General features: G+C 36.9%; 1 protein-coding gene across 1 annotated transcript in view; it reads left to right on the plus strand.

Moving 5' to 3' along the window:
• The window catches only part of SUGCT (succinyl-CoA:glutarate-CoA transferase), a 332,361-nt gene that overhangs the window by 262,784 nt on the left and 41,671 nt on the right, over positions 1-27,906 (plus strand). The window contains exon 12 of the mRNA XM_009274789.2: positions 12,822-12,885. Within this exon, the coding sequence (XP_009273064.1) occupies positions 12,822-12,885 (64 nt within the window). The remainder of the gene's footprint in view (positions 1-12,821; positions 12,886-27,906) is intronic.

Here is a 27,906-nt window from a genome sequence, read left to right on the forward strand (position 1 = left end):
ACTATTCTATTCTATTCTATTCTATTCTATTCTATTCTATTCTATTCTATGACTCTTATTTAGCATAGGAAAAAGTAGTTATCTCTTTTGGCCTTCCCTTTATTGTAAGTCAATTTTTGTGACTTCTGATCCACATTCTTTTTTGGTACTTTGTTTTCCGGCACAAAACCCAAATAGTGCAAAATTGGAAGTCACAATATTAAAGAAACACTTCTAAAAGTTACTTAGGCTCTTCTAGGTTTTGGACTGAAAGCCTACATCAGTTTTTATTTTATTTCAACATTCATGTGCCTCTGTTAAGGAATAAAAGGCCTTTTACCACTTGCCTTTTTAATATCTCTTTCAAGCTCTGCAGTTTGTTGACCTCAGTTAAGCAGATTAGTGGGGAAAAAATGTTCAGGCAAATTAAAAACCTGAACACACAGGTGTATAGGGCAATTAATTATAACAAAAAGAAACTCTAGTTTTATGCACTCCTCTGTATGTAAGGTATAGATATATATTAATGAGATATAAGGAAATAATTCTTTCTCTTTAAAAAGTATCCAGTGATGTGCACTTAAAAGATATGACTTACAGTTATGTAACACCTGTATTGTTGTACAATATTGTTTTCAAACTAGCTTAACATATCAAACATTACAGTACTCTCCCTTTTGGTGTGAAACACCAAGCATTTTTTAATGTTAGACTCCCGACTGATGTCTTGAACAGCAGGTGATCAACCAGATAAATGAAAATAACTTCAGAATATAGTCACACGATGATAGTAATGGGCTGATTTCATTCACCAGCCCAATTGTATTCAATTTTATTGCTACAGCATTCTTTAACGACATTTTTTTATCTAGATGGTATAGCAGATGCTTGCTCTGATACTCAAGTGGGATTATGTACACAAACTTCTTGTGGCCTGCATGGAATACTAAGGAGTTGAAGAGATTTATTGTCCAAAAGTAGTTCTGGAAGAAGAATCCTTTTGCAGGACTGGTGTTTATTAGATAGGTTTGCCATTTGTAGGAAATACATACTGTATAATAAGCTAGTGGCATTTTAATCAGAAGGCCTGAAACATGATATTTTGATGCATTTATGTTGTACTTAAATTTAACCCAGGTTGGATCTAGTCTCACGAAACAGTTGCAAGCCTAAGACAATTCCTTTTTTAAAAATATTTTTTATTTTATTTTAGATGTCACCTCTGTACATTTTGTATAGTTTGATTCCCCTTCATTCTAATTGTCTGCTTAAATAGCACTAGTTAGAATGAAAGGTCTTATACAAAGAGAATATTCAGAGTAGTGCTTATGGCTTGACATGAGAGAGTTCTTCTGGCAAATGTTAATTGCTGTGCAACCTGCTTCAAATAAACTCAGATACAGTGAAGTGTTGCAAATTGATGGTATTATGAAGGCCCTGAAATGCTTCAGTATGTAGACATGTACAAATTGCGTTTCCAATTACTTTGAACATCTGCTTAGATTTAAATGTTTGGAAAAAATACTCTTCCGTCATGAGAGATTACTGTCAATTCTGCTTTTAATGCTATCAAATCCTAGTATCAACTTATGTAATATTAAATAACAGGTACCGCTGTTGAGGTAGAAGAAACCCTCAACACAAAGTCGAGGAGTTAAAGTCGGGTATCACTTCCAAAATAGCTCAGAACTTTCGAAGATGTGAATTTACCCAGGTGAGCTATTTCATGCCTTTGTTCGTGCAAACTGGTGTAAGATTTTAAGTGGAAAACTCAGTCCTTAGTATTTTCCTCTTTTTTCCCCCTTGGTCCCTCATAGGATCATTAACTTCAAAGCAAGAGAAGTCTGGAAGCACTGCAAAGTTCATAGGAAGCATTGTATTTAAAAACCTGTATTGGTTTTTGCTCACAGTTATACATACAGTATTCAAATACTAATTGCTTCTTACATTAAATTCTCACAGAGCATCTAATGCACATTATTGACTAAGTAACTCTGAAATGTACTATTTTCAAAACTATGTTTTGGGTTTTTCTAACGAGGATAGTTTCTGAAAGAAATCACCTCTTTCATGTGTACCCTCATAGCTCTGAAATACCTGCCTGGCTTTAGATTTCTTTTTTCCTTACTGCAACTTGGAGAGAAATTTTATGGTTGGGTAATAAAACTCATTAAATTAAATGTTAACAATGGAAAAGTGGATAAAAATAGTTAAGTACTGAACTGCTAGAAAGGAGTGGAAGATACTGTTACAAAGTGGGAACTTATTCTCCACCTAAGTATGCTTCTCCATACACGTCTTGCAAGTAGCACTCTTGAATCCCAGCTCCTTGGTGTATGCACCGTTAGGAGTTCTTTATCTTAAATGCTTTTGTTACAAAGGCCAGTGTTAATGGGGCAGAGTATAAATCGGGAAGGATCTCCATGTGCCAGAGTTTCTGTTGATGAAAGTTCCTTTGACTACCCAGGACATAAAGCACTGAGGAAGAAGAACCCAACACTCAAACTGAACAGCATCCATACTGTTTACCAGTGTAGTCTGCCTGTGTTTCTCCACAGAGCTCCTTTGACTTAAGTCAAAATGCTGTAGTTCAAACCAGTCACAGTTCCCTTTCTAAAGGGCTACAAAGGTCAGTGCAAGAGTGTGCAGGAATAAACCGCTTACGGGGAGAGGTGTAGCAAATCTCTGCCTGCAGCAGGCTGAGGATCTGCAGGGAGATACTCCCATCTGGATGTACTTTACAACACTAAGCAGGTGCCAATGTTAAGTGGCATTCCTCTGTGGATGAGCAAGTTCTGCAGTCCTGGGAAGGGGTAAGTACTCTGAGCTGACAGACTAGCCCTAACGAAACAATGAATGATGTATAAATAAACCACAACACTTACATGGCAGGTGAAAGATGGATGGAGTACTTAAAAGAAGGCTCTTGGGAACTCAGTGTGGTGTACAAGATTGGAAAACCTATACTGATTATGTACTTTGTACTGGGAGAAACAGGTGAGGTCCCCAAGGACCGTCAGAAACCAAGTGATATATTAGCATGATGGTACAATGCTGTTGTTAATGGTTCCTTTGCTTACTATTAGCCCATCAGTAAGTTTGTGAATATTTGAGGCTTCCTGAATATTGAGATTTCTTTTCCTTCTATAAATGTATTCTTGCCATAACATGCAACTCTATCTGAGAAAACATGATTGCTATAATAGAACTAGTAGAAGTGTTCTTACTATTCAATATTGTTAAAGATTGCACATTTTGAAATAACAGTTCTCCTACGTGTTGGACAAACACCTCAGTACATCTTTCAGTCCACAGTTGCAACTGCGTGTGACTTATTCCTATACCACATGGCAAAAAGGTACTTCTGAAAAATGTCAGTTGTACAAAGTCCCACAGAAACCATCAGAATTTTCTCTTTATCATCACCAGCTCCGTAGGCAAGTCTGGATGTGACCCCTGAATATAATGAGCATATGAAATATCTGCAGAATTGTTATGAGAACAATGGCAGTGGAAAGGTTCTCAGTATTTCCTCCCCACCAGTCTCCCACTTAATGGTACACAGTGCTTGAAGGCGTGACGGTCCTAGCTTATTACCACCATAGGAATACACTTACATTCATTTGCATTTACAAGTTAGTCTCCACAAAGAAAAACATTTGGAAACTTATTTTGGTTTTGTTTAATATGAGAGATAAGTCACAATGAAATAAAATAAAATGAGAGCCTTTCACGTGACATTCTTGACACCAAAATAATATAACCCGTGTACAATCCAGGACACTTCATTTTTACATTCACTTGCATTTTTAAAAATTATTTGTAGTTAGGCTTGTCCATGCTTTTTGATCAGAGAAACTGCAAACATAATATTTAAATGCTGAATATAGTATTTGTAATAATCTAAAGTAGGAAAAATATTATTGAAAACCAGTGATTTGTAACACCATTGCTAGCAGTGAATTACTGGCAATTCTGACTGAAAGAAGCAAAACCAGTCAGTGTTTCAGCCTGTTGCAGTAATAAAATCAGTCTGTTTCTATAGCACCTTCTAGGTGATCAGTGTGGAGTTATCAGTGTTACACATGAAAGATACGCTGCAGCTGGAGACAGGCTCTTTGATCCCAGAGCCAGTGCTTTGAATACAGACACACCCCATCTTGCTATCAGGATGAGCCAGGTCTCATATCCAAATAGCAGTACAGCCAAACATCTTTGCTTAAATATTTCCGTGAATTTAGGATTTACACATTCAAACCCAGCAAAAATGTGGTTTTACAATCACATTTCAGTTCTCAGGAAAAAAACACATCTGAAAAGTATATGTATTTTTTAACCAATAAGGACAGATTGTCTCCTTTGCCACGTTTCCAGACTGGTGGGGGAAGAGGTCCGCAGGGAGCTAAACTTTGGCACCTGTGGGTAGGGGAAGGGGCCTGATTTTTGAGCGCCCAGAAAGCCCCCTGAAGTCAGGGTCAGGTTTGCAACCTTGAAAATCAGAGAATTTATGCAGTTAATGACAGGCTTGTGTCCTTGCATTTTTGTATATTTTGGCCTGGGTTAGAAATCTTTGTTCTCGTAATTTCCTTGCTATTCATTATAAATATTAATTATACCATATGTTAATAAACCCCTCTGAAATACTTGCTTCTCCACAAGTGCTAAAAACCTTATTTTTTTACTGGAATAGGGTCAGCTACTAGAATAAAAGTACCTTCTTTTACTCTCATTATTTTCCAATACATCTGATGAAAACATTTGAGATTTATGTACACGTATTTAGCAGCTGTCTCGTATTTACCTAGACTGTGACATATAAATTGAATTTAGTACTTTTTCTCAAGAATAAGTATGTGTTTGATGATTAGACAATGGCAAAGGTGTTTCTGCTCTGTCACAAATGCCTTTCATTGTTTAATATTTTTTTTATTGTTTAATGGCTCTTTCTTTTGTGCATTTTACTGTGGCTGATTTAGCAGTAAGGACTTTTTCATTTTTATTTTGTAGCAGTAGGTGCTAAGGGAAGTAAAACATTAATATGAGAACTACTCTAAGTATCAGCATCGTATCTTACTTCAGTTATTGAGTGTGAAAGATGATTTAGGAAATTGAATTACTAAAACCATTAATTGCCTGGTTCATGTTCGCCACAAAAACAATTTGCTGAGTAGATTCTCAGGGAGGAAGAGGGTGAGGCCAGCACTTGAAGAATAGACTTACATAGGGTGCCCGAGGGGTGCTCACTGTGGTGGATATATTCTGTTCCAGTATTATGAACTACTAAAAGAATCCTGGAAACTTATCCAGGAAACCTGACGAAGTTTGATCACCTTTATGCTCACTTTTGAACTGCTTTTAGCCTAATGTGCAGGTTTCATAATTTAAAATTTTCAGTATTTCAGTTAATGGATGACAAGAAGTAGGATTTCCATTGGGATACTTACACAGAGCTTTGGAGGAGGAAGAACCTCTGTGGAAGGGGTTGTCTAGAACTGTAGTAAAAATAGATTGCTGGTGTAGGAAATTAATGAGTGTGGTTACTCATACAGGAGTTGAGGAAAAGCTGACAAATGAGGGCTCTCACCATTTAAAGACATCTGCTAATGATGTCAGTCATACAAAAGGTGTAAGGGACAAGAATGAAATGTACAGCAAAACTGAAGGAGGGACAACTGAGAAATTCTGGAAAGCTAATACAGTGTCAAACGTAAGAGTTAAATAAAAAATGACGTGGCCAACTCCCTGCTTCCCCAAATGCATACAAAACTTATACATATCTGTATACCAACATGAGATGTGTAAGAGAAAAAATAGGTGACTTGAAATTCTTGGCAAAGAAAGAGGATCTTGACATAGTAGCCATTACAGAAGAATGTTGGAATGACAAAAATCAATAGGAGAGTGTAATACCTGGCTACAAACTGAACAGGAAGGACAGATTAGGTCATTATGCTGGGGGAGCAGCATTAGGGCTATACTGTTGAGCCTTCTGATCAGGAAACGGATATTGAGTCCAAAATGTTGAAGGAGATCAAAGAATCAACTAAGCCTAATGAGGTAGTAATAATGGATGACTTCAACTACCTTCAGCTGGTCAAATGTCACAGTGGGATAGAGCATAAGGGAAGCAATTTCTCATCACTCTGAGTGATTGCCTTTTTGGAACATTAAGTTCTAGAGCATGCAAATGGAATGGCAATTCTTGACTTAAGTGATGTACAGGAGTGCAGGTAAGAAACTCTGAAGTCCTGTATCAGGGCAGGCCTTTTTGGGTTAAAGCCTTTTTTGGCCACTGTAAAACTTAAATTCAACATTGAAGAGCCAATAGCTAGTTTATAGAACCACTATTAGACTGGAGGATGTAAAAACTCTTCAGGCAAAAGATACTAAATAAAAAGTAAGGGAATTAAATCCTAAGAATCAACATGGAATCCAGCTGAGGTCTTCTTTAGTAGAACAAGAGACACAGCAGCCAAGTAGAAAAGCAAAAAGTATTTGAATGTGGTTACATGGATCAGGATTTTTTTGAACCAAAGATATATGCTTCAGGCATCAAAGCCCCATCCCTAGGGATGTCAATAAAAATTTTGTCTACAGCATGTGTTTAAAAAGCTGTGTAGCTGTGGCATAAGAAGGACTTTGTCAAAGCCATCACCTCACACCCACAAAGAAAAGTTTACCGGAGAAAACAATCTGTAAGACACAGGCCTAGCAGAAAGCAGAAATGGAGAATAAGGACGTTCCAGTGAACTGTGGTTTTCTTTTGTTGTATTCATTTAGCATCACAGGTGTGGTGCTAGGGACATAAGCAATTGTAACATACTCACAGCATTTAGTGTGTCAGAATAAGGGAGTGAGAGTAAAGAGGTAAATTAACAATCAACCAGAAACAAAAAAAACCCAGATTTCACTCATTCAAAAATTTATAAAGAACATTACTTTTGTTTAAATTAAGTACTGTTCCAGCATGAAATGGTGAGATACTTCAAATATGAGAGGCAGATGCAGGTAAAGTGGAAATAGATGTGATTCACTAATACAATACTTACATGCCTCATACAGTAGAGAGATGATATTACCTTCTCCAGGTGAGCCCTATATGTTAGCAGCTGTGTTTGGAAAGAAGAATAAAAAAGTTATTAGTGATAAAAGACAACTTTCATTGGCAACAGGAACATGCTGATATGCAAAACATTCTGCTGCGTAACATCGTTCTAGAAATATGAGACCAAGCAGAAACAGGCATCAGATAGGGATACATTTAATATACTTTTCAAATTTCAAATGAGTTAACATCTTTTTATGTGGAAAGAGGTGCTTTTAGGATGTGGGATGTGATTCCAGTATGGCATTGTGTTCACAACACGCGCTGTTACTTCTTTAGGGGGTGATTATGGCCATAGCTCTATGTTCAGCATGTACAGGAATAAAAGTATTATTATTTTCTTGTGGTCTGGAGGCACTAGTAGTAGTTACATTTACCAACAGCCAGCTATCTTGTGGCTACAAAAATATGGAGAAAATGTTTACATCATTTCCTTTGTGGCCCTGAAAATCCTTTTCACTAAACTCTAGATGAAACTGTGAGAGTGGTATCTGTACAAATGCATATTTCGAATGCATGGCTCTACATTAAATAGAACTTTTTAAACTTGGGGAGGGGGGGAGCTGACGACATGTTTGATGTGTTTCTGATTCCAGCATCTCCTTCAATTGGGATTTGGAAGCTGATTGTATCTTAGGTAGTACCTAGATGGATTTGAAACCTTGCTGGCAGTTCAAAGAGAAACCTCATTGTCATGGGTGGTTGGCTACGTGCATAATCAGTTACATTACAGTTGAAATGAACTAACATGATATGAAATGAACCTTATGATAATTGCAAAATTTGCCAGATGTTTACTAGGTGGCCAAACACCCCATTATCCATGTGAAAAAAGGCAGAAACAAGGTTTCTGATTCTCCTACCTACCATTTGTGCTGCTGCATCAATAATACAATAAAGTATTTTACTTCCTTAGCATGTAAGACAGCCATTCATTTTTGAGGGATGCAAGGAAGATTAATACTTGTTAATAATAATATTCATGATTAATTTCTGTTTCACAACTTTTGTTACCTCGCTACATAATCTTTTTATCAAAAGAACCCTTTTGTATATGTATTGTTATTGTATTTATCAATTAAGGGACCCATCATCAAGTATCAGATATTCTTACAAGTTGTGGAGTGTCCAAGAAAAAACAGATTTCTTTAAATCATCCTGAAGCCGTATCCTGCATGGTGATAGTTTTCCTAGCTGTTTTTTAGGTAGATAAATAGGTAGTCACACGTAAGTCCCAAAGAAAGCCACCATACATGTTAATAGTCTGTACGTCTTACTACCTTAAGGAACAGTACGGTCATAGAAAAATGAGAGTTTCACCTTTTTCCTTGAAGGATCTGTGAAAGTTGAAAAAGTGTCTTGCACCACGCTGTGTACCATATGATCTTGTAAAGAATGAGTCTTAAGTCTCATGTGGTCAAAGATAAAGTCCCTATCTTAATCTAGATTTTCAGCCTTGCAAGTCTTTTACATGAAGATGATATTTAAAATTGTTTCTGCAGCCACATTGTATTTTTATATCATAATTGTATTTCTTTTGAAGTTCATTTTATTCTCATTTTCTTCCTTATATGTCACTTAGCTTTTAAGTGAGACTCAAAAGAGACTCAAATATTGAAAGAAAAATTACAATCTTGAACTGAACATGCCCACTGGTAATATAAATATTAATGCAGAAAAGTAGTGTTGGTTGAATAATTGTTTTGAACAAGGTGAGAATACAAGAAATAACTAGAATTAATATTTGATCCTTCTTGTGAAAGCAGATGGCTAAGGGATTTTAACTCTGCCTATTATAAAAAATGTAACCACTTTTTAACTTGCAGTTATTAACATCGTTAGGGAAAAGAGCAAAATTAATCATTGAAGTTATTATATCTGAATTACTGTGAGCTTCATAACAGCTGCTGTAAGTATCCTCCATAGTTTTTCTCATGACAAGCTAAGAGGAAATGATGAAACAACTGAGAAATATATATGATGAAATATATTAAATTACCCTTGGTTTGCATTACACAAGTAAAACGTTAAGATCTTTGCTTAAAAGATTCTATGTGGACTTCCTTGCATATAGTATTGGGAAAATAATTTTGAAGTAATTTTTTAATTAAATTCTTTTATTCTCTGAGGTTAGAAAACATAATCATATGAATTGTTCTATTTGCTGTAGTTTGAGTTGTCATGTAATAACCTAAGCTGGCTAAATAAATTTAAAATACAGTGACTTCTGTGGGTTTTATGCATCACCAAACAATATTTTCTTTTTGTAACATGGGCAAATCTGATACTGTCTGCATATACAATAAATAATCCCAGAGTAGAATTGTAGCAACTAATGATAGAGAACTACATATATTCTGCATTGTATATTATATACAATTATAGTTTTTCAAATTCACTCTGCAAGAAAACACAAATTTTTTAAAAAAGATTATGTAGCAAAAGTTGATGCAGGAATCATTGTAACAGATGGCACAAATCAGAGCAACCCTATCTTCTATTGACTTCAGTAGAATGCAGAGATTTTTTTGCTGTTTCATGTTGTGTAATTTTTTCTTTCTTGCAAATAGGAGAGACTTTTCCTTTACAGTTCTAAGTGTCAGGAGGAAAGACATAAAAATGTATGAACAGAAAAAAAAAAATCCTATATGAACACGTCACAAATAACAGCAGGACATTGCTAGTACTATTGTTGAGATAAGATTACAAAATGATGACATCAAGTTTTCTTTTCATTAACCAGTAGACAGAAAAGAGAGGTTCCTTCTTTAATCTACAAGATGACTGTATTTGGAATAAAATGAAATGGCACGAAAAGGTTATTACTGAAAGACAGAAGACTCTGCTTCTGATTCCCTTGCAATGATCTCATTATAATATCAGTGTAAAATGCCACCCAAACATTAATTTGATTCACAAAATCTCAAATGGTAACAGATAATATAGTAATAGAGTATTTCTAGCCTGGAAAGTAAGCCATATGGAAAAAAAAATTAAAAAATGGATCTACTGATGGCCATCATCTTTTACATGATCCTCTTGATTCATCGGTTCCTTATGCTGAGCTAAGGTGAATACAAACGGGATAGAGGACTCTACCACATCAGAAGAATCATGACCATTTGAGCAGTACAAGACAATGGAGGAGAAGGCTTTCAAGTTCTGTCTCTTTTTCCTCAGACTTTCCTTGTCTTTGATGATAATGGATGTGAACATTACATTCTCCCAAAGGTTAGGATGCAGTAATCTTATGTTTCCTTCATAGTTTTTAGAACACACGTGAGGAGGAGTCAGTGAAGTTGTTTTTTCAATTTCTTTTCGGGAATCCTAATAGTGGAACGCATGAAACAGGAAATTACACAGTTCTTTTAAACAGCGTTGCTGATGTGGGAAAAAACCCCAGTCTTTGGCCAGAGTCATTGCTTGGGGGTTGTTTTCTTCAAAAGAAAAGATGGAACTGAGTATACCAATATAGGCTTAATAACTGTAGAAAATAAGAGTAATAAGAGTAATGACAATTGCAGCGTTTTTGAGAAAGTAATGTATCTGAGAGAGAAAATCAACACCCTACTTATCATGAAAATGGAAAGGAAGCTTGACTGCATCTTAAGCAATTCTTTTAAAAGGGAATAGAAGTTAGACTGGTGATCCTCAAAGATACTGCAGGTTTTTTAGTTCATTCTGTGAGGAAGAGAGAGATGGAATTTGAGTCTAACAAAAGGAAATCTTTTAAAAGTAATATGTCTGCCTTATCAGAATAAGAATTGAGAGACCCAGAACACAGGAAGGCATGAATTTTGTGGAGCCCTGCGTAGCTGCTAGAGAATCTGTGTGTTTTTCTTTAACCAAATGGTGCCACTTTTAGGTACAGCCTTTAATTTGCCATCTAAAGAAGTGCTTATGCACCTGAGTGTGCTGTTGATTTCAAGTTGAAATAAGCGTGTTTTCTTGCATTTAGGTCACAAATAATTGGTTAAATGCATAAAGAAAGCCTATGTGAGTAAGTTATGGAGAAAGGAGGCCAAACTTTCAATACTGTTTGATTAAGGGCATAACTGGAAAGATTCTAACTATGAGTTAAAACAAGCAATTATATTTTCCAATTCTGTCATTTGGAAAAAAATTCTGAATTTCTCACTTGAATGTCTACCAAAACTGGCATTAACCTTCCGAAAGAGAAATAGAACTAATGATTTGGTACAGCGCCAAACAATTAGACCAGTGAACAGACATTCTTCCACCAGCATCTATTATCGGAAATATCTGGATTTCTAAATGTCAGCTAAATAGGCTCACCCCACAAACTAAGAGAAAGCTGACCTGACCTTTTGACACCACCTGTTCAGGAATGGGAATTTCTTAAGCATGCTATTCTACACAGATAAAAGGTTCACAAAATTTGACCTGGAAAGAATGGCTAAAGGAATTAGTTTTGTTTAGTCTAGAAAAGAGCAGACTGAGGGAGGATGTGATTACAATCTTCCAGTATGTAAAAGTATGTTATAAAGATGCTAGTGATTGGTTTTCTGTGTCTAGTTGGGGAAAAGACAAGAATAAAGAGGTTTCATACAAAGCAACATTAGATTATGTATTAGGAGAAAAATTTCTAACAATAAAAATAGAGAATATGGTGCAGACTACATAAGAAAATTGTCGTCATCTTAACTGGAAATTTTCAAGAATAATTAGACCAACACCTGTCATTAATAGTCAAGGTTGCTAGTGTTGTTCACAGTGTAAGGTGAATAGGTAGATGTATTACATGATCACTTAACAGTCTTTGCCCATCTTTCATTTCTATAGCTGATACATTTGGCAAGGCACTCTATTTTATTTCAGATTTATGGTTATATTGGATATGAAAATAATTGGTTAATGGGAGACTTTTTATTTGTAGAGGATACTTCAATAACAAAATAAATAATTTTTAAGAATTCTGGTTATGTGATTAGGATAACAGTGTTAGAAGGAAGGCAGAATAATAGGTAAGGAAATGATAAAGATTACTCATTGGCTATGGATGCAGAATTCTATTAACAATAGGAGTGAGTTTGCTATTACGAATTTCTTTTTCTCTGTTACTTGAGAATTTTGGTATCATACATTGTTTTCTGGTTGAGGTTAATAACAAGGAACTGGAAATTGTGATGAATAATCATCCCATACAGATATACACAGAGCTAAAGCATGGCATACCCACTTGAAAGAACAGAAATAGCATCAAAATTATGGCATCTTTCCTGAATGTTTTTAAGAACTATTAAGACAGCATTTCATAGTGTGATCCATCACGAGCTCAAAAGCAACTGAGTAGCAGTGAAAAAACACACTAGAGCATAATTTGTGTATAGGCCTTCAATACATATTGCAGATTGAAAGTGAAAGTGGGTGAAGGTTTTAATTCTCATTCCAAGCTGGTACTAGTTGTCTGTTGGTGGTTGAAAGCATGACATGCTTGCAGCTCAGTTTCTTATGTTTGATGTTGGATATAAGAGTTTAAAGCTAAGTTAGACTTGTAAAGTCTTGCTAAAGCATTTATTTAGATGCATAAAATGGAGAGTAGTGTCAAACATCAGGGGTTTCGTTTTACAAATTAAACAAATTACTTGAATTGTAGCTCCCTGTATTTTCAGATTTTCTGTGAAAGAACATGATAATATTTATCTCTCTCTTCCTCTTGAGTTTAGGAACTGATTATATTTTTTATTACGTACATGTTTTGGGTTTTTTTTTCTAGGTGCTGCACAATGGACTTGTGATGGAAATGAATCATCCAACAGCTGGGAGGATAGCTGTTCCAGGTTAGATGTTTAATTCTTTTTTCTAAATGGAGCTTGAAATTAAATGCTACATGACATCCTGAGTAGTTCTGGAACTCAGCTGAGGACATGACACATCTTCACATTTCACTCAAATGAACAAAAGTTTAACCAGGAAGACATTTGTGCTCATATTCATTCCAGTAGCAGAAAAATGGGTTAAAATGTGTGTCAGAATAGCTTCTGGTTTTCATCGGTCAGTTGTCATAAAACATGAACATGGATTTGATAATATTTGCAAACTCCCACTGCTAGAAATATTACTGCTAAATCATCTACACGACTATGTGAATCTGTTTTTGATTTAGGTCTATTTTGCAAGTTACACAGGCTTCTTTTAGGGACATTTCTGTTGTAAAAAACAAAAAAAAGAAGAAAGATGGGGGAAGTTCGTACTGAAGGTTTCATCACACTATTTTGTTTAATGAGATTAGACATGAAGCCCTGCAATGATGAAGTCTTAAATAGCTATTTTGGATTTCCAAAGAATACAGAAGTAATAAACTAGTCTCTCCTCTTTTAAGCTCTAAGTGGATCAGGACTTGGAGCTGGTGTAGCTTTACTTCCATTACAGTTAGTTATGGAATGGGGTTAGGTTCCTCTAGAGCCATTATGAAAATTCTCATTCAGATCCTTGCAGCTGGCTCTGTTTTGACAACTGAGCCTTATCTGATAATCTACTAGCTATTGGGTCAACTTTTTCTGCTTCTCTGTGCTTTTCTCTCTCCCAAGCCACATTGAGAATTGTTTCCTCCCTCATTCAAAGCACCATGTCATTTTTATTTTTATAACATCTTCTCCTTACATTGTGATTTTCTGTGCCAAATTCCATCCTCTGACACAGCATCCAGTTGTCATCAATTTCAGTTGACTTGAGCACATGTAGTGGTAAGAAGAATTTGACCCATAAAATTTATCTTAATTTGCACATCCTGGAATCACACTGGGATGCAGAAAGAATTATTTGAAAGAAATCAATCCCATATTAGATCATGTTTTCTGCATGAATAGAGGGGGTGTTTTGTGTGCGTGTATGTGTATGCTTCATATTTGCTCTTTATCACAGTTTGCATTCCACATTTGGTCCCACTAGGCTTGGATGTTTGGTTGATTGTATTCAAAAATGCTTCTCTAATTTAGAAGCACATATCTGGAAATAGTAATCCTTTTGTTTTAGTTTCTAACAGAAGAGTAATCCTGTTTTATTTATCCAAAATGAAAAGACTAATAAGGGTTTTGATTTAATTCTTTCTAAAGAAGTGGGCAGAAAAGTCTTGCAGATGGTAGAGAAAGTGTGTAAGGTTTTCATGTTGCATACAATGTATAATCTATCTTAAAGAAAGCAAATACTCCTTAAGGGGATAGGTTAAACTGCAAGAAGAGGAAGGAGATGAAAGGAATGTTCTAATGTCTGTCAGCAGCGATAGAATGTATTGGCAAGAGAGTGAGTTTTTACATGGGTAAGCCATAGTACTTCCCAAATCCTTAGTTATTTTTTGTTTTATTAAACCAGTGACACTGCACTAAACTAAAATAAATCATCTTAATCTCTAATGGTTTGCCATTTAGATGGGCTTCTATGAAGCGTTTCTTGTATTGAAGCAGATGGCTGAAATAATTATTGGATATTTGAGCAGGAAAAGGAGAATTCCTTCCTTTCCTGGCATGGGAGGATAAGAAGGAGAGAGACAGGGGAGGGAAGGATGGTGGACACTCATTCAGCGTGAGCAGAATGGACCTACTGATAGTACTGGAAAGACAGTGCATTACTCTGTCCCAAAATTAAAGTGCATACGTGGGTTTGGCCACTGTTGATGGTAGGTAATGGAAGTACCCTAGAATCGTCCTGGTCAATGATATATCTGAAGAGTACAGGGAAGAGTGTGCAGAGAAGACCTCCGGTAGATAAACTGTTTCTCAATGACTATTTAAAATAGTAACAACTTTTTTTTTCCCAGTGTGATTCTATTTGAATATATTATATTTGGTAGAGAACAACTTTACTAAGCTCTCAGTTTCTGGCTCAAGGTTGCTTAATAAAGATATTAATGTGAATGTTGAAACTGAATAGACTAAAAATGTCTCTCCTTAAAGAGACTGGGGAGAGACTGATCCCAAAATAAAAATGGGTGACCGTTACTTCTTAACCATATAAGCCAGATTTTAATGTATCTTTTAGTAATTGAATTGGACATCACACTTGAGGATCTTGACAGAGGTCAGACTTGTGCTGCCAAGTAAAGTTGTGAGTGCAGTGACATACACTTATTGAGTGAGAGCATGCTGGCAGATTTCAGCTCTAAGTATCACAGTTGGCCTCTGTGTCCAGCATATTGGTTTGGAGTAGTCCTTCTCCAGGCGTGTCCCCACTTTGAGAGTGGGTTCAAATCTGTATATGAATCCTCACTTGTAGATCTTGCATCTTGAAATTCTGAGGGATTTTGCCATTGACTTTAATGTAGGCTACATTTTTAACGTTGGACTTGGTGATTCATACCCCTCCTTTGCTTAAATATCTTTTGACATGGTTATTGAATTTGGTTCTTTCCACACCTAGTCAATGCTTTCCCCCTTTTTTATAATTCCCAGCCTGAGATATAATGTGTGCCGATAAGCACATTGTAAGGTACTGGTGGAACTGGAGTGGGAGAAGTCACATTATAAAAAATATATTTCTATTCATTTTTCTTTACAAAATGTGTACTGATGGTAGGAGAGATACAGACCTTGTATTTTGATATCTCTTGCTTCAAGGAGTCATTCAAAGATGTCTTTGCTCATATACACCGCTGTTACTATTAGCAAGATATCTTAGATTCAAGAATGGATGTGAAAAAGGGTGTTCATCATGTCTGACTAAGAGTGACTGTTTAAAAGATTGTAAGACTATTTTAAAGAAAGATGTCGTTCTGTGGTAGTTGAGTGATTTCATTAGGATAATATTTCACATATACCGTTTAGTATATTCATGTCGTGAAGTTATTCTAGAGCTGACTTGTCATATACATGTACTTGACGTATCATATGTACAGAAGGTGCAATACTGTGAGAGATCCTCGCTTGAGTCCCAAGGGCCTGGCACTGTACCGCACTCATTCTTCGCAGGACTGGTTCATCTGATTGCAGGGCTGTACTGATGAATCTCTTCTGGCTCTATATCTGAAGTCAGCTTAATCGTCTTCAGTTCAGGGGAGGACTCTGAAGATGATCAGGAGCTGGAGCACTTCAGCTGGAGAGGCTGAGAAACAGGGGCTGGTTCAGCCTGGGGAAAAGACAGCCTCATGGGGGTCTGGCAGCAGCCCCGCAGCACCTACAGGGAGGTTATCAACATGAAGAGCCAGACTCTTCACTGCAGTGCATGGTGGGAGGATGAGAGACAAGAGAGATTCAGACTGGATATCGGGAAAGTCTTTTTCATCATGACAACAGCCAGGCAGTGGAGCAGGTTGCCCAGAGAGGTTGTGCAGGCTCTGTTCTTGGAGGTTTTCAAGAAACAACTAGATAAAGCCATGAGCAACCTGGTCTGACCTCAGACCTGACCCTGATTTGAGCAAGAGCTTGGACTGGAGACCTCCTGAGGTCCTTTCCAACTTGGATTATGTTCTTATTCTGTGATTAACCTCAGTATCTTCTCACTCAGCTCTGCTGTGCTTAGCCCTTTCCATAGAGATCTGGAGGAGAAATGACATAGTTTTAAGAAAATGGGAAATGTGGAGCACAGAAAGTACTTTTGAGGGCAAAAAATGATAGGGGAGAGATGTTTTATAGAGTGCCAGATTGCAGATGATGCTGGATGGCACAGAGACAATGCAGTTAAGTGAAGGGACAAAATTTCAAGAAGCTTTAGCATCTGGGTTAGTCTTGAACTACTTTGCCAAAGAGTAATGGACTTTTCCGAAGAGCGGTAGCATGTGGGTTTCTGGGAGCCACTGAGTAATTTATTCTGAGTTTCAATATGGAGCATAATGGATACCAACCCATACTGCTTATGTAGAAAAAGCTAATGGGTGCAATGCAATCTCGCCCAAACCTTTTCCATTATCATCTATTTTAGATGGTTCCGGAAACTCAAATAATAATATTCCCACCTTCTGTATTATCTAGTGTCTAATGTTAACTTTTAAAAGCTGCCAGTTGTTTTTGATAGTCAAAAGAGTGTTTGTAATATGATTTTATTTTTTTTAAAGGAAAAACCACAAAGCATTCAGCTGTCCCTAACAAACCAACCTTTGTAGAATTTATTAACTAGCAGGAACCTCTGTGAAATAAACCTCATTTCTGACCCCTTCTAAGCCTTAGCGAATTGGGGATTTGGATATAAGCCTACACTTCGGAATCATCTCTCATCAAACAGGAAACAATATAACTGTAGAAATTGTGTAAAACACCTCTTCCAGACAAAACAACTATTCTTAGTTTTGATAATGTTTATATTGTACGTTCTCCTCATCCCTATTTCCTGAGTTGATAAACACTATTTCTGTCCTTTGGCCCATGATCTGCATCAAGGATGTCTTTATTGCTCAGAAAGGCCAATTTCATACCTGGCTTTGTGATTTCCTTCTGTGCTCTTGAGATAATGTGTTTGGGGGACTGCTCCAAGCTCAGTTAGGAAAGGCAGTACAGGATTCCTCCTTGGCATAGATTTCTTGGACTGAATTCAGGCAATCTATGTTAATTAATCAACCCACTCAGGAGAAATGTCCCTTTTTCCGGTCTTCTCCTGTCACTATGCATTACAAATATACTACTGAAACAGGAAAGACTTTTTTTTCCAGAGATAGGCTTTTCCTGTTGTATGATTCATTAAATGGTGTCGTGGTTCCATGGAGACTAATTGCGATCAATCTCTTAGAAGAATGGTTTTAAGGAACAAGACGAAGAGGCAAGAAATCTAATAGGAATTCCTTACTGTGCCACAGATTTCCTTCACCTTGGACAAATCACTCTGTGTCCCACCTTACTAATCATTTGCAGTTTCACAGATCGTAATTAATAGTTGAAAAATACTTTGATTCCTAAGGGAAGAAGGTTCTTGGAGAAACACTGTGTATTATTTTAAATATGTATTCCTATTTATTATGTAGGTAGGTATTTATACTTACTTTCTCCATGTATGGGGAAGACCAGTTATAGTTGTGGAAATAACAGTGGGGTATCTATGTGTTTGATATAGTATATTTCAATACAGGGAGCAGATATGGCTGGTAGGGATACCTGCTATCTTTTTTTCACCATTTAATGTAAGTGTAGTGGGGGAAGCTTTAGTAGGACTAGATATATGGCAGAGAAAAGTGACTTCTGCATGGGGGAAGTTTGCAGGAAATTAAGGAAGTCTGTACTCCAATCCATCGTTTCCTGCAGCTAGGAGATCCCACAATATAGGAACAACAACAACAACATAAAAAATCCCAACAATTTTTTTTTTTTTTTGCAAGAACCTCTGCTTGAACTTCTGATCCTGTCTGCTTCTCATCAGGCGGTTTTTTCATATGCGCGTGTGTGCGTGCATGCATGTGCATAACTGATGTTGATTGAAAAATTTTAATTTCACTTCACTATTTATGGTACATTGGAGACAAACAGCTTCACCGGCATTACCGTTACCTCATTCGCCTTTTTTAGTCATCAGGGCTGACTGTTTATGTCTTTTACATTCACAGAGCTGATTTCAATTTTGAGGAATTCAGGACCATTACAGGAACTCAGCAGAAATGATGTATGACAGCTCACTTAGCTATCCTCAAAATACTTTAAAAAAACTTAATAAATATATAAACAATATATTTGTGCTGATTGCAAAAGCAGAAAAGAGGTGGTGGGAATGGCAAGGAATATATTATAAGCTTCAGGATTATGTAGAAAAGGCTAGTCTATGTTTTTAATGAATGATACTTTAATTTGGAATCTTTTAAGATTCCTTTTAAAGTAAAAGATAAACAACAAACCTTTTCATATTTTTTCTCTTCTGTCATATGCTTCCAGAGTATTTCTCTACTATATATTTTAAATTTTTCTATACCTCTTGGAAAGGTCTTAGTGCCACAGTTGATACTTTTAAAGTTAATGTTTTAAGGAAGAAAAGCCAGCTGTCTCTTACCTAGTTCTGGGACTTCAGTTGTTGGGTGAAATTAAGAAATAGTGGAAGTCTTTTCCATCAGGCTGAGTAACTGAGTAACGGTTCCGGCTGGGACCAAGAGCACTGTGTGTTACTCAGGCAGCGGTTCTCCAGGGCTGTTGTTCAGGGTGTCTGAGCTGAATGGACTCTCCTCTCAGCAGACCCTAGATTTTTCCGTCTTTCTTTAAGTTGTGGCAATCAAAGTTGTTTTTCTTGCCTCACGTGTTTCTTTCCAGGACCTGACACTACCATATTGGGAGGGGAAATATAAATATTTCAGTGGACAAGTGGGGACATTTTCCTACTCTATACCTATTAAGTCAAGTAAAATGGTGGCTGAAGTTTTGCTGAATGTTGATTGGTAATTTTACTTCTACTTACTGGAGAATATTTTCTTTATATTTTCCTCCATGTGTCCTAAGATATACTGGGATTTCCTTTAAACTGGACATAATAGTTTCTTATGGAGAGTAAACTAAACAGTGTCACATTTCTGTTACATAGGGGGAAAAAAAAAGTTGAAGTATTAACTGAATAGCCAAATAAACTCATTGATTTCCCACCAATGGTGACAGTCCTAGAATTCAGCTTTCTTTAAAACTATTTCTTTTTGTTCAGTTTAAATGTGTTTCCCACTTCTTTCTATGTAAGTAACAGTAACTTAGAAAGTACTTTCTTAACCCTCACTCTGTAACAAGTACAGCCAGGTGCTCATACAGTTCAGGGTGTGTGATTGTAAAGATATATCTGCATGCCTCGGGTGCGTTGTAAAACAGCCAAATTACTTCAACACCCATAAATTGTAAGTATATCTTTATGATCTTTAATAATTACTGGATAAGAAAAGGAATCTACTGTCAGCTAAAAAAGTTTGGTTTCATTAAATGTAAAAATATGTTTTAAACATTTAGACAATTTTACTTAATCCCTAGGATACTGAGTATACTAATCCTCATTTGTGTTTCCGCAATGTCGTCTTGACCCAAGCCCTGCCTCCCTGTGAATAGAAAGAATGATTGGACTTAAACTGTTTTCTGTGAACCTAGACTGAACAATTTTATGGTCAGCAGTGGCCATTAGATCATGTAGTTTGCATTCTTACAGCACTGGCCATAGAATTTCATCAATTTACTCCTTTCATGTGTGTTTGACTACAGTTTGTCTTATTCAGAAGTCCTCAAGAGATGGAAAACTCATCTGCCTCTTTAAATGCCTGATCAGGTTCATTGTTAAAAAACCCATGCCATGATTCTAATTCAATGTTACCTAGTTTTATAGAGCAACAATTATTTTTTTCTTGTCTTTCATGAGCTTTAACTACTTTTGTTTTCTCCCCATGAAAGTATTTACATGAGAGAAGTCACATCTAAATGACTTTTTGACAAACTATGTAGGGTAATTTGCCCAGGTCTTTTCAGCTCCGTTGTGTAAGCAAAGTGCAGCAGCTTTGTAACTCTGTCTTTTTTATTGCAGTCTGTGTACTGCATATTTACAGGAGAAATTTGCAGTTGTATAGAGTGCATCACAAACCTCCTGCCTGACTCTGGGCAAGTCCCTTAGCCTATGAAGTTACATTTCTCACTTCTTCATCCAGAAAATTGGGATAATAGAACTCCCAAGTAACTACAGAGCATAAATATGCTCATTTTTTCCAAATTATAATAATGACAATACATTAAATTTGATGCTATGGGATTGGGTAGCGTCATGGTTTAACCCCAGTCGGCAACTAAGCACCACACAGCCACTCGCTCTCCCTCCTCCCCCCCCGCCCCCCCGGTGGAATGGGGGAGAGAATTTCACCCCACGGCAACTAAGCACCACACAGCCACTCGCTCTCCCTCCTCCCCCCCCGGCCCCCCCGGTGGAATGGGGGAGAATCAGAAGAGCAAAAGTAAGAAAAACTCATGGGTTGTGATAAGAACAGTTTAATACTTGTGATGAGACAGAGAGAGAGAAAAACAAAACCCAGGGGGTGGGGAGAAGTGATGCAACCGCTCACTGCTCGTCAACTGATGCCCAGTCAGTCCACGAGCAGAGATCACTGCCCCCGGCCAACTCCCCCCAGCTTATATATACCGAGCATGATGTCATATGATATGGAATATCCCTTTTGCCAGTTTGGGTCAGCTGTCCTGGCTATAATCCGTGTAAACACTGCTTAGCAACAACTAAAACATCAGTGTGTTATCATATTATTCTCATGCTAAATCCAAAACACAGCACTGTACTAGCTACTAGGAAGAAAATTAACTCTATCCCAGCCAAAACCAAGACAGGTAGAAATGAGGTGCAAAATAAGGCTTATACAGTTAACTCTACTGTTCAGTTGATTAAGAGCCTACCGCTAGTATATAACATGTACCTGTTGTGGGTTAGTAAATTTACATATATTTAACTTTTCTATCTGTAAGTTCTGAAGTAGGGCATATTTAAGTTCTCTTAGTCACTGCGAACTTGCAATTATTTTTCCTCCTCTTCCTTGTACTTCCCACAGCTCTTTCTAGTAACATTCTGTCCAGAAATTAATCCCATGTTGCATCAAAATATCTTTTAAAAAGACCAGTATTGCCTAACTTATAGATATGAGGTGTCTGCCCATGCAGTAGGAATTACATTGATCTATTTAGCTGTCAGGCTGCATTTCAAGCTCATGGCTAATTTGCTTGCCAATTTAATCCTGAAGACTGTGTCAGCATGACGATTTCCAGATATATACTTCCATTTAAGTGCCTGTGTTTCAGGTTATTTTTCTTCAGATACTTTTTTTTCCTAATATGAATAGAAAAGAGAGCAATGTTTTTGATGCTTCTTATCTCTCTAGATCCCTTTATGTGGTCAATGAAGACACAATTTGATTGGGTAAATCTGAATCAACCTCTTCACGTATTCTAAAACTTGGGCCTCCTATTAGTGTTGGTACATTTACCAGCAGATCTTCCTTGCATAAAAGCCCTGCTTCAAAACAAGCATGGTGATTTGGACCCGAGTCTTGAATATTCCAAATGATGCCTTAATAATTTGGGCTATCAAAAACAAAGCATTGCTGGCACCTCTTTTGCCCCCTGCCATTTTGCTAACTATTCTGGAGCTCTTTTGGAGTTCTGGGAAGGTGGGAAATTCCCAAGAGTTTTTCCAAATGTTTTATGACTACACGTGATTTTTTTTCCCCCAGATTTTTATTTAGCTGATATTATTCACCAAATTTGATCCAAACTTGCAAATATTGTTTTGTTAAATATAAACTTTTTTTTTTTCAAATAAAACTAGCTTGTCCATCCTATCACTGTGTGCAAAAGGTTTAAACCAAGACAGAACAGATGTGAACTAGCTTAGGTCTATTGAAAACATTAGGCACTGAGTCAAGACCAGATTAGAAAAATCTTCCTGACACAGTGTCTGTTAAGGTGTGGAACAGAGTCCTCTAAGAAGACATAGAATCCCTGTTTCTTAGGCTGTCTGAAACTAGACTGACCATAGCAGTAAATAAAAACAGTTTACCCATATAAAAAGCAGGTAATTGTTCTATTAAAAAGGATTGATAACTTAATGAATTTTAAAATTTGGTGTCAGTTCATTGCTTTAAGTTAAAGTTGTTTAGAGATTGTGCCTGTGGCAGGCCAATAAAAAATTTATATTGATTTGTGTGTAAGTGGAGTGTTCCTCATGGGTTTTGAACTGGATGCAGAGATGAGGCAGAGGCTTGCAGATTAGAACAAGCTTTTTAATATTCTTTGCAAGCTGTTTTTAGAAACATCACAAGGAACATAAAATCAGGCACATTTGTGAAGAGAGGCAGTACGATTTACAAACAAACATGTGGGGCAAACAAAATTTGAAAGCTGATCATGCACAAATACCCAATTCCAGTTGTCCAACTTGCACATACTGAAAGCACAACTGCATGCACACATCTGCTATTCCTAGCCCATGAACACAGACATATACAAGCTTGTATAAACTCATAGCAATTTGATAGTATTCTAAAGAAATTACAAGTTTAGCGCTAAAAAATTAAGATGCATTGCTTTGACTATGAGATTTAGATTCCTGTATGAGTAAATCGATGATGAAAACTGTCCTGTAATTTGCTGAGTTATATTTGGGAATTGCTTTCTTTTTCTCAAAGAACTGGGTAGTACAATTTTCAGCTGGAGTTGAACTAGTGATTTTTCTTTTGAGCCAGGTTAAGTTCTGGTGATGCCATGCAGCCATTTCTTCCTAGCTTTACTGTCCATGCAGTATGTTATTTCAGTGTCACATAGTTTAAACCATTTTGGATTACTGAAATGGTCAGTGAACTTGTCTCCCTGGAAAACACACCTTGTAAATATGGAAAAAGTTCATATGATGGGGGCATGCCTCAAATATGGGTTTCATATAGGGAGAATTCTTAGCTTTCAGGTCTCATTCCTCAGCCAGAATCTAACTGTCATCTGGGCTCCCAGCACAATCCTATGTTGTCTTCTCAGCCACCTGAATCTTAAGAGGTTGAGAAGCTAAAGCAAAACAGCTGGGGGGCACTGCCCTGGAAACATCAGTGGTATCTGTGCTGTGCCAGGGATCAGAAGGAGTTGTGCTGGTAGCAGAGAAATTAAAATAAGACCTACAACACACAGGACTACACTGCTGGAGAACAGGAGTCATCGTTCAGGCTCAAAGCTCACCTTAGGCAGGTGCAAAATGTAACAGCTTTGACTAAGAAACGGGCGGTTCACAGCAAACGGCATAGTGTCAGGGTGGAGAAGAGAAGGCTTGTACTGAAGGACCATGCTGATGAGAAAACATGGGGAATGAGTTGAGGAAGGAGGTGACAGGAAAAGACTACAATGAACTGTGCAAGCACCAGCTGGTGCAGACAGTTCCCCTCCTTAAATTGATCCTTGCTAGTTGGTGTCAATGGTGAGTCAACCCAGTATTCTGAATTTCAGAAGTTCTGTAGTACTTGTTATGTTTCAGTTCTGGTTAAGTTCAGTTGAAACTTCAAAATAATAGGTCAGATTGAATTCCGGTCTGAGACGAAGTACTGATTAGAAACTCTTTTAGTTTCATGTATGGTTTGTCTCTTGGGATATAAGTTTTTATGGAAGTGCTTAGAATACTTCATTTAGAAAAACAAAAAACTCTTTGCAAAAGTGATCTCTTTCTACACAGTTCTCTCAGATATTTCCTTAATGATATAGTGAGTTACATACTTGATCATGTGAATGCACCACTTACTATTTTGTATGTGCAAGCCAGGTGTTTATGTGAATAAATGAAGACTGTATAGTTCTGTTGTTTCCTTTGAATATGCCTGCATTTTAAAATCTGGCCTTCACCTCCCAGTGGGGAACACTTTAGGGATCGGTAAATTTGGCAAAGGAGGATGTTTTGGCAAACATTATAGTTTTCACATTTATTCGTACTTAGGGGAATAGAGAAGATAAATATGGGGCATACATTTTTGTGTTGGTAGTATTTCCCTTTGCTACCTTCCGAGATCGTTACAATAAGGACTAGTGTTGTTATTCCTGAAAGGGAATTTTTACTTCCTGACTACTCACAAATCAATGTCCCCACTGTATGATTTAATAGTTGTTTTATCTCAAAACTGAATGCACAGTTTAATAGCCTACCCTTCTACTCCTCATTTTTGCTTGGATTTCCTGAGAACAAAAGATCAGAAAACGTTGACGTGTCCTTTTGCTCCTTATAGGTGCAGGTACCATGCTCTAGCTTTCACCAGCTCTAAAAGAGTGTTGTGAGAATACATGGGTGAAGTGTAACTTTGGTATAGCTGCATGGCGATGTTAGATTGGAAGATACCATTTTAACCTGTCCTTCAAGTACTTCTGTAATACCGACACTGTAGAGAATACTACTGGGGGAAAACAGGAGAAATTGGAGGAGTAGCTCAGAATTTAATAGAAAACACTTGGTGTCTTCCTATGAAGCCATTCACCTTCTAAGAGTCATTATTCTGACCTATTTTAAGTCTTTCAAAATGCTGGCTGATGTGGAGATACCTTGGAACCTTCCTTCCAGTTGACTTAAAGAAAGCAAGCAATACCACGTTTACTACTTTAATATGACTTTTAAATTCTCACTGCCAGATGGTTCATCACTCAGAGCAGCATCACCCACCACCAACCTCCATGTGGCAATCTGTTACCATTTCCATGAATTTGCATTTACTTTCAAGGTTTTTCTGTCAGACGTCCTCAAGTCTTGGTTGTTGTTTTTTAATGAGGGAAGTTTGCAGTCAGTTGCTATATTACGAGGCATAGCGTATAGTTCTAATTTTCAGATATTTTCAGAGATTGGTATTCTTTTCCCCAGGTGTACCCAGACATAAATCAAAATGCTTTAATTTTGAAATTATAAGTGTAAGTTTTATCTGACTCTGACCCAATATTATACTGGCCACCAGTTCTAATGAAATATAATAATATATTATACTTCCATAACATAGTTATATATTACACCTGCATATCACATATGAATGTGTATTATATACTGTTATAGAACATAACAATCTTGATACCCATGGAGGTTATTTGGTGTTAAACTGTAGTGAGAGAAAAATTGGGTAGTTTCAGTGCTATAATTTATAAGCAAAGGTGATTCAGAAAATTCAGAAATCTGAATATTTTGTGTTTAAAATACTAACTTTTTTTTTTACAAAGTGTTGTATGAAGGAAATTATTGTAAGTGAAAAGAAAGCTAAGCCCTGGTATTATATTGCATTTTTATCTGCTCATCTTTGAGCAGTATTTATGTGTAATTATAATTATCTGTGGTATCAAAGACAGGAAAAAAAATAATTATTTCTTTATAAACAAGATTTCAAATATTGGGTACATTCAGGGAATTTACATGCTCTGATGATTCATGGCGATTACATTGTTGAAGATAAATGCCTTAGAAAGTTATGGATAATTTTTAAACTCAAGATGAATGAATTAAACAAATGTTGTCTTATTTACAGTAAAGCATGTTCTCAGTAAAAGTGCTCTGCTCTTTTTTGAAGACTTGAGTTCTATTTTCAGGAGCTTTGTCATATGATTTTTCTAAAGTTACTGTAATTAATGAGAATTAATGATCAGTAATGAAAAGTACCGTAAAATATGGAACCTAATATATGCAAGACAAAATTTAAGCATTCCAATTCATGGTACACTTTGTAGTATATTGACTGATAATTACACAGAGATATTAAGAGAATCCATTTGTAGAGGCTCTTTAAAAAGTCAAGAGGTAAGTCTGAAAACTCAATCATAATTTAGGAAATTTCTGTCTTCTAGTGCTTAATGTCTCTGCCTGAAGAGTATTTAGTAGTTCAAAATTTACTTTTACATTTGAATGGTGTAACCATTACCACCTCCTATCTTGTAAAAAGAAATAAATCCTGCTCCCAGTGACCAGGGCATTTGAACCACCACTTTGGGGAGGAAGGACTGCATATTGGTGTACTCATCATACTGGGATAATAGCTGATTTCCACTTCATTGCTGCTTTTAGCTACTTAACTAGCAATAGCTATGGGCCAAAGACACCAGTCCAGGCAGGAATGTGATTATACTTAATTCAGGAGTTATTTCTGGGTGCAGATGTAATTGGTGTACAGCTCACAGAGCCTTTGAAAGACTTACGACTTTTGATTATATGTTGGCTTCTTCCACAGGTCTCATATTTCCAGTCTTTCCTAAATACTGCAACCATGAAACGTAATGATTGGGGCATGCTGGCAGAGAAAACAATTTTGTCCTGAACTTTAAAATATAATGGATATAAAGTTCACTTACCAGCGGTGTTCTCCCACTGGTAACATTCAGCCTATAATAAAAAACAAGGTGACTGAACGGATTCACATCTATGTAGCTGTAAGAGAGCTATGTAATAGGAAAAAAGGCAAATTATTAAGACAATGTACATTCACCAGAGTACTTAACACTCTTATGTGAGCACTCACCATATGGGATATGACATAAATTGTATTTTCTAATGCTATTGCATCTATTTGACAAAAATGAGAAAATATATGCAACTAGTTCTTCTTTCCTCTATACTCCTATTTCATAGGCCTAAAAGATGGATTAAAGCCGTATATGTTGTGTATTGTGGTTATGTTATCTATATGATGCTGAAATTTATTTTGTCTGTGTAAACAGGCAGGTAAGTTTTAATTTAATGCTTTTTTTTATATTTTGTTTTTTAATCTTGTATTAGAGCTTATTGCCTCCACCTCCACCCAGGTTTCTTTGGCACATTTTTCTTCAGTAACTTTAATTTGTCCCAGACATCTGTAATGTGGGCACATGCCCTCCGCATATTGTATATTAAAGGAGATTCTGTGCAACAGGACATGCTCGGAGTGCCATATACACTGTCATTTTGGATTAGAAGGAATTAATTCATTTAACTTGAAGGGATATAATCCATACAGCTCTGTTGAGAATTGCTTCCTTTATTACATAGACTAACAGTGCGCTGGGTGAAGAACTGGCTGAATGGCAGGGCTCAACAGGTTGCAGTGAATGGGGCTACATCTGGCTGGCAACCAGTCGCCAGCGGTGTTCCCCAGGGTTCAGTTCTAGGGCCAGTTCTGTTCAAACCTTTTACCAATGATCTGGATGCAGGAGTTGAATGCACCCTTAGCAAGTTTGCTGATGATACTAAACCGGGAGGTGCTGTTGACTCTCTCGAGGGACAAGAGGCCTTGCAGAGGGATCTAGACAGATTGGAGCATTGGACAGTCATCAATGGCATGAAATTGAACAAGAACAAATGCCGGATTCTGCACCTGGGATGAAGTAACGCCTGACACAAGCTTAAATTGGGAGAAGAGGGGCTGAAGAGCAGCCTTGCAGAAAGGTGTCTGGGGCTGCTGGTTGACAGGAGGC

The sequence above is a fragment of the Aptenodytes forsteri genome, unplaced genomic scaffold (assembly GCF_000699145.1).
Source record: "Aptenodytes forsteri isolate BGI_AS27 unplaced genomic scaffold, ASM69914v1 Scaffold282, whole genome shotgun sequence".
Lineage (NCBI taxonomy): Eukaryota > Metazoa > Chordata > Aves > Sphenisciformes > Spheniscidae > Aptenodytes > Aptenodytes forsteri.